We start from the raw sequence: 6,507 nt of genomic DNA on the forward strand, positions 1-6,507 counted from the left end.
TGAGCTCCATCAATCAAGTACCCCATTACTTTCTGCAATCTTGATGCTAAGATTTTGGAGATGATCTTATACAACACAGAACAACAGAATATAGGTCTGTAGTCCTTGATATTAGTAGGATTGGTGATCTTAGGCAATAGAGTAACTGTAGTACAGTTAATGGCCTTAGGCATCATACTTGTAGCAAAGAACTCCACTACTGCTTCATATACATCATCTTTAATAACCCCCATGCTTTCTTGAAGAAGACAATATTATATCCATCAATGCTTGGAGCTTTGTCATTACCAATAACATGCATACATTCATCTACTTCCTGCTTGGATATATCTTTGACCAGTTCCACTGCTTGTTGATGCTTCAGTTGAGGTCCATTTTTCAGAATTTGCATGTTAACTGCAGGTAGAGTTGTAGCTGTAGTTCCCATAAGGGACTTATAGAAATCAACAAGCTCCCTCTTGATACTCTTAGAGTCTGTCAGAATCCCACCATTTAGTGCTGTTAGAGTAGTAATGCTTTTCCTGCTTGCTCTGTCTTTCATCATTGCAAAGAAGTATTTGTTGTTTCTATCACCAACATTAATCTAGTGAGCTCTTGATTTCTGTTGTAGTATCTTCTCTTCAATGCTTGACCATTTTTCTAATCGAAATCTGGCCTCCTTCTCCATCATACTTAGCTGATCTGAGTAGCCTCTATTCATTGCTTGTTGGCATTCAATCAGATCCCTTATTGCTTGATCCATCTTCTCTGCTATATTCTTGAAGTTTCTGTTGTTTAAGTTCTTAAATACAGGCTTCATAGCTTTCAGCATGTACCAGATAGTTGCTAGCTTGCAAGACTGGTGCTCTCCTTGCCATCCTTCATTAACAATACTCTGAAAGTCTTCATGCTCAGCCCAAACATTTAGAAATCTGAACGGCACTCTTATGTTATTGTTTCTTCTCTGAAATTTTAGTGTGAGTGGTGAGTGATCTGAGATAAATGGATCCCCTATTTCAATTGTTAGGTGTTCAAAGTTCATCATCCAATCATCATTCCCCAATGCTCTGTCTATCCTGCTAATTACCCTATCTTCACCCATTTGCCCATTTGTCCAGGTAAAGAATTCCCCTCTCCAAGGGATTTCAGACATCATTGTGTCTGAATAAAAATTTGCAAAGTCTTGAACATCTACTTGTGTTGGTGCAGTCTTTGATACTCTATCTTGAGTAGAGATAATAGCATTAAAATCCCCCCATAGTAACCATGTGTGGTTAATGGTTTGTGCAAGGTTTTTAAGCTTTTGCAACATCTCCTTTCTCTTCTCTAAACTATTATACCCATATACCACAGTCATAGCACACTTGACAGCAGAGCTACTAATGGTACAATGTATAAATTGAGCATCTGTTTTTATCCCATCCACTTGCCATATATTTCTGTCCACTAATAGCCATATTCTTCCATTAACCGTGTGATCATAGTTATGTACTAAGTCCCAATTTTTTGCAATCTTGGGGACAATAACAGAAGCCTTATGTTATTTGATTCGAGTCTCCACTAAACTAGCTAAAGATATATGATTATCTTTGAAGTATTTAGCCAACTCCTTCTGTTTGTATCTTTGGTTTGCCCCCCTTACATTCCACATGAGAACTGTCATTTGGAGGGATCTGTTGTACCACCTCTATCTGGTGGTTGCTTATCCCCTTGACCTCCTGATAGAACCCCTAATGTGTTCTGTGTGACAATTGAAAAATCCATACCAACTACAAATTTTCTGGGAGTTGAAACACTAGTCTTTTCTCTCAGTATACTATTATCTTGTCTTTTAGCCTGTGTGATGCCCTGTGTATTTTCCACGGATTTTCCAGCCATTATAATAGGGACTACATTTTGCACTTTAGGAGGTAGTGTTTCAGTACTATTAGGCTTAGAAGCATCATTTGGTTCAATTAACTATTGGGGCTTACTTGTATTCTGTGACATACTTCCTTTGCTTCTCCACTCCTTTGCTGGCTGGTGAAATTTGCCATACACTTTCTGAATCTTCTGAGGCTTCCCTTGAACTTCCTCATTGCGTTTGCATATATGTCCCAGATGTTGACAATCTGAGCAGAATTCAGGTTGCCATTCAAACCTCACCACTTGATTATACATCTTTCCAGAAGGATCCTGTATTGTGACTTCAGTTGGTAATGGCTTAGTGATATTCACTTCAATCAGCATCCTAGCGAATGAAATTCTCGATTGATTAGCTGTACATTCATCAGCAAATAGTGGCACTCCAATAGCACTTCCTAGTCTGCTTAGCGAGTCTTTTCCCCAATAAACTAGGGAAAGAGACCCATAACGGTATCTCTTTAAGAAAGGCTGTATCAAATTCTATGTCAGGAGACCATCTCTTCAGGATGATAGGTCTATTATTGATTGTGTAGGGCCCTCCATACAGAACTTCTTTGAGGTCATCTTCCTCTTTGAATTTGGCAATGAAATAGCCCTTGTCATGCTAAAACAATTCAGAGCATGAGGCTTTTGACAAATTGTGGTTAAGTATCTCTTTATCTGATTATACCCTAGGATTTCTCCTATTACTGCAACAATCAGGGAATGCTTCCACTTCTCAACTTCTTTCGCAGTCTCCACGGGATCTAGTTGAATAACCACACTACCATCCACAATCGTCGGAGCTATGTAAGATAGAGCAAGGCCGTTAGATGCTATCCGATTTTTAGCGAACATATTGACCCACTCCAGAGCAATTGGATCTTTGTTAGCCTTTAATTTCTGCAGATTTTCATCTGCATGTGCATTTAAATGTGATTGTACCATAGTCGATACACTCGAGGTTGAAGCCATACATTCACTCAGAACTTTGGTTTTGCCACTGTCACCTTGAGCAATCTACTGTCCAATTCTACTAACTGTGTCTGAGAATTAGTAGATTGAGTGAGATTACCATTGTCAATCCTTCCATTTTGTTGAACCGCCCCTGGATCTACCATTGGTGTCACCGCCTGTGTTTTCTGAGAAACGAGCTGAGCTGATGGAGATGTAGTTGCTGTTAGTGAGCTTCCAATAACTTGTATCGGTGTCTTCCTTGGACGTACTGGTCCATTTCCTTTGCCCTTTGCCATTGACAATGTTGGCCCAAGTAAAGGTGTAGTTTCGAAGACTGACAAAAGAACTCAGACATGGACCAGATCCATCTTGTGAAGCACAGTCATGATCAACCCAAACATGTGAGACGCACGTGAAGGAGATAAATCTAACTTATCAGAAGTAATATCTCCTGATCTGATCGAAAGGCCTGCATATTGGATAAGGAGAGAAAGACTCCTTACACGAAGAGAACTCAATTTGGAAAGAGGATAGTGTTAGGGTATGAGATCAACTAGAACTCTTCAACCATAGAAGAGTAGCGTCTGTATCCCAGTCAATCTCTAATTACTAACCTATTAAATATCAGTGTTGTTCTCTTTTACAGGAATGCACATAAGCAGAAGTTAAGCATGAATTGAGAGCAAAATAGCAAGGCAATTTTGCAAGCAATTTATGTGTATTCAAGCGTGCAATCCTGAAGCTACTTGAACAGGATAGAAGAACCAGTTCCAAGTGTCTATCTTTTATTCTAGTTCAATTGTAGTAGTTGGTTTTACACTGTACCTTTCAGCTTTTACAGAAGCAATTGTATTAGGTACTTAGAGTGTTCAAGTTAGAGTTAACTTGAAGTTGTCGCAACAGTTGAGGCTGTGTGCCACAACGGGATTAGAGTTAATCCTAGGTTTACAAAAGAGTTTTTATAAATGCAGTTTTTGGCTCAGTGATTTTAGTGGAAGTTTGGGAAAATCCTACTGAGTAGTAGGTCGTGGTTTTTTCACCTTTTGAGCCAAGTATTTTCCACGTAAAAATCTCTGTGTTCTTTATTTTCTTTACTTATTATTCCGCAAACAGTAGTAGTTGGAACACATAGAAGAACCAGGTCTTTTTATAATCAAGTTAAGCGAAAATTGGGTACCACACAAATCACCCCCCCTCTTGTGTGGTATTGAAGTATAAAACATTAATTGGTATCAGAGCGGTATCCTTAAAGAGGTTAACACCTTAGGAAAAGATCAAGATGAGTGCACCACTTGGAAACTGGGAAGGGCAATCCACTGCTAGGCCCCCACTCTTTAATGGTCAGTACTATTCTTGGTGGAAGAACAGGATGAGAGATCACATCATAGGTGAAGACTATAAACTCTGGGACATAGTCACTGATGGTCCCCTAGCTACTACAAAGAAGAATGCTGAAGGAGTGGACGTGCCAAAGACAAGAGCTGACTGCACTGCTGAAAATTTGAAGAAATGGGAAAAGAATGCCAAGGCCAAGAAATGGCTTGTGTGTGGACTAGGTCCAGACGAATACAGCAGGATTCAAAGCTGTACCACTGCTAAGGAGATATGGGACACTTTACAAGTGGCTCATGAAAGAACTCCTCAAGTAAAGAGATCAAGAGGAACACTGCTATATTCTCAATATGAGAATTTCACTATGAAGGAAGGAGAAACTATCCAGGAGATATACACAAGGTTCACAACACTAACAAATGAACTTAAATCTCTTGGGAGAATTATCCTTGAAGAAGACAAGGTTGAGAAAATCTTAACAAGGGTCTTACCAGTAACTTGGGAAAGCAAAATCACTGCTATTCAGGAATCAAAGAACATTGCTACTCTCAAGTTGGATGAACTGATCGGAAATCTCACTGCCTATGAACTGAGAAGGCAAACCATGAAAGTGGATACACCCAAGAAGGAAATGAGTCTGGCTCTCAGAATAGCTGAAGGTGCAGATCTAGAGGATGATGAAATGGCCATGATCACAAGGGATTTCAAAAAGTACCTGATGAGCGAAAAGGGTTCTTCAAGAGGTACAACCTTCAACAAACCAAGGGCTCCTGAGAAACATACCAACGAGAGCTGCTACAAATGTGGCAAGACTGATCACATGATCAAGAACTGTCCTCAGTGGGAAATTGAATGGAAGAAGGAAAGGGCTGAACGAAGGAACAGGAAGAAGGAACAGGTTCAACCCAAAAGGAACAAAGGATCAACAAAGGCTATGGTTGCTGCTTGGGGAGAAACATCAGATGAGGATTCAGAAGATGAAGCTGGAGATGAACAAGCACCTATGGACATCGGAGAATCAGATGATGAACAAGAGGTAAGTGTGATTCATCTCAAAGACAAGATTAAATTTTTGTCTAAAGAAAGGTTATCTGAATTATTGCTAGACTTCATCGATGAGTCTGAGGTAATTAACAATGAGAAGGAACAGCTGTCTAGGGAGTGTGTGATCTTAAAAGCTAGATGCAAAAATCTAGAATCTAGGGCAAATAAGAGTGATAGTAAAAATGCTGAGTTGAAGAACCAGGTTCTTGAACTTGACACCAGTGTCTTAGAACTTAGGTCTGAAAATTTAAAACTGAAATTAGGAACAGGTAAGAAGGAAGCTGATCACACACATATCACCTTGGAAGAAAATCTAAGAAAAATGAAGGATGAGTTGTACAAGAAAGATGAACAAATGAGAATCTTAAAAGAAGACTTAGGGAAGGTAAAGTATGAACTAGACAGAACTTGCAAATGGAATAAGGCCTCTGATGCACTATCCTGGCTACAAGAACACCACAGTAGCAACAAGAGAGGACTTGGCTATGGGACCCAAGCACCTAAGTGGGATCCCAAAAGCAAGTACATCACTCTTCCTGTAAACAAAATCTGCACACACTGTGGCAAGACTGGCCATTACAAAGTGAATATAATGCAAAGGAAAAGGCCAGTCAAAAGAACAAAACTTTTGTTCAAGAGAAAAATAGGCTGCCTGGTTGGGCCAAAAGGAATTTAATTTACCCCTTTGCCTATAGAAAGGGACCCAAACTAGTTTGGGTTCCTAAGACTAACCCCTGATTTCTTTTTGCAGGTCCAAGTGAAGGGAAGTAGCCAAATATGGTACATGGATAGTGGCTGCTCAAAACATATGACTGGAAGCAAGAACCAGTTCCTTTCACTTGAGGACTTAAAAGGAGGTAATGTCTCTAATGGGAAGAAAGGTGAGATTATTCGGGTTGGAAAGGTAGGTAAGACAGACTCACGTTCCATTGAGAATGTCTACTTGATAGATGGCTTGAAATATAGCCTAATCAGTGTATCACAACTGTGTGACAGAGGTAACCTTATAACATTTACCTCTACCAAATGCTTTGTGATTAATCTTACCACTGACAAGATTGTTTTGCAGGGAAAAAGAGTTAACAATATTTACATTGTAGATTTGTCCACTCTTTCAGAAAATAAACTCACCTGCTTGAGTGTGTTGGACAATGATCCCCTCCTGTGGCATAAAAGACTTGGTCATGCAAGTCTGAATCAACTCAACAAATTAGTCTCCAAGGACCCGGTGATAGGGTTACCTAACATCAAGTTCAAGGAAGACAAAGTTTGTGAAGCTTGTTCAAGGGGGAAGCAGGTAAGATCATCTTT

The 6,507-nt window shown here is 39.7% G+C and overlaps 1 protein-coding gene across 1 annotated transcript; it reads right to left on the reverse strand.

Moving 5' to 3' along the window:
• Positions 584 to 1,857, reverse strand: LOC109227563. Its single transcript, XM_019392764.1, has 2 exons — positions 1,662 to 1,857; positions 584 to 1,470 (listed from the first exon to the last, which is right to left on the reverse strand). Exons 1-2 carry the CDS (start codon positions 1,855 to 1,857, stop codon positions 584 to 586), a joined length of 1,083 nt encoding a protein of 360 aa, XP_019248309.1.

This window comes from Nicotiana attenuata, chromosome 6, assembly GCF_001879085.1.
Source record: "Nicotiana attenuata strain UT chromosome 6, NIATTr2, whole genome shotgun sequence".
Taxonomy (NCBI): domain Eukaryota; kingdom Viridiplantae; phylum Streptophyta; class Magnoliopsida; order Solanales; family Solanaceae; genus Nicotiana; species Nicotiana attenuata.

Coding starts and splice junctions, on each gene's coding strand:
- LOC109227563 (XM_019392764.1), bottom strand. CDS start 1,857: ATGGCTGGAAAATCCGTGGAAAATACACAGGGCATCACACAGGCTAAA. Junction 1,471..1,661: donor GCAACCACCAGATAGAGGTG/GTACAACAGATC, acceptor ATTGGGACTTAG/TACATAACTATGATCACACG.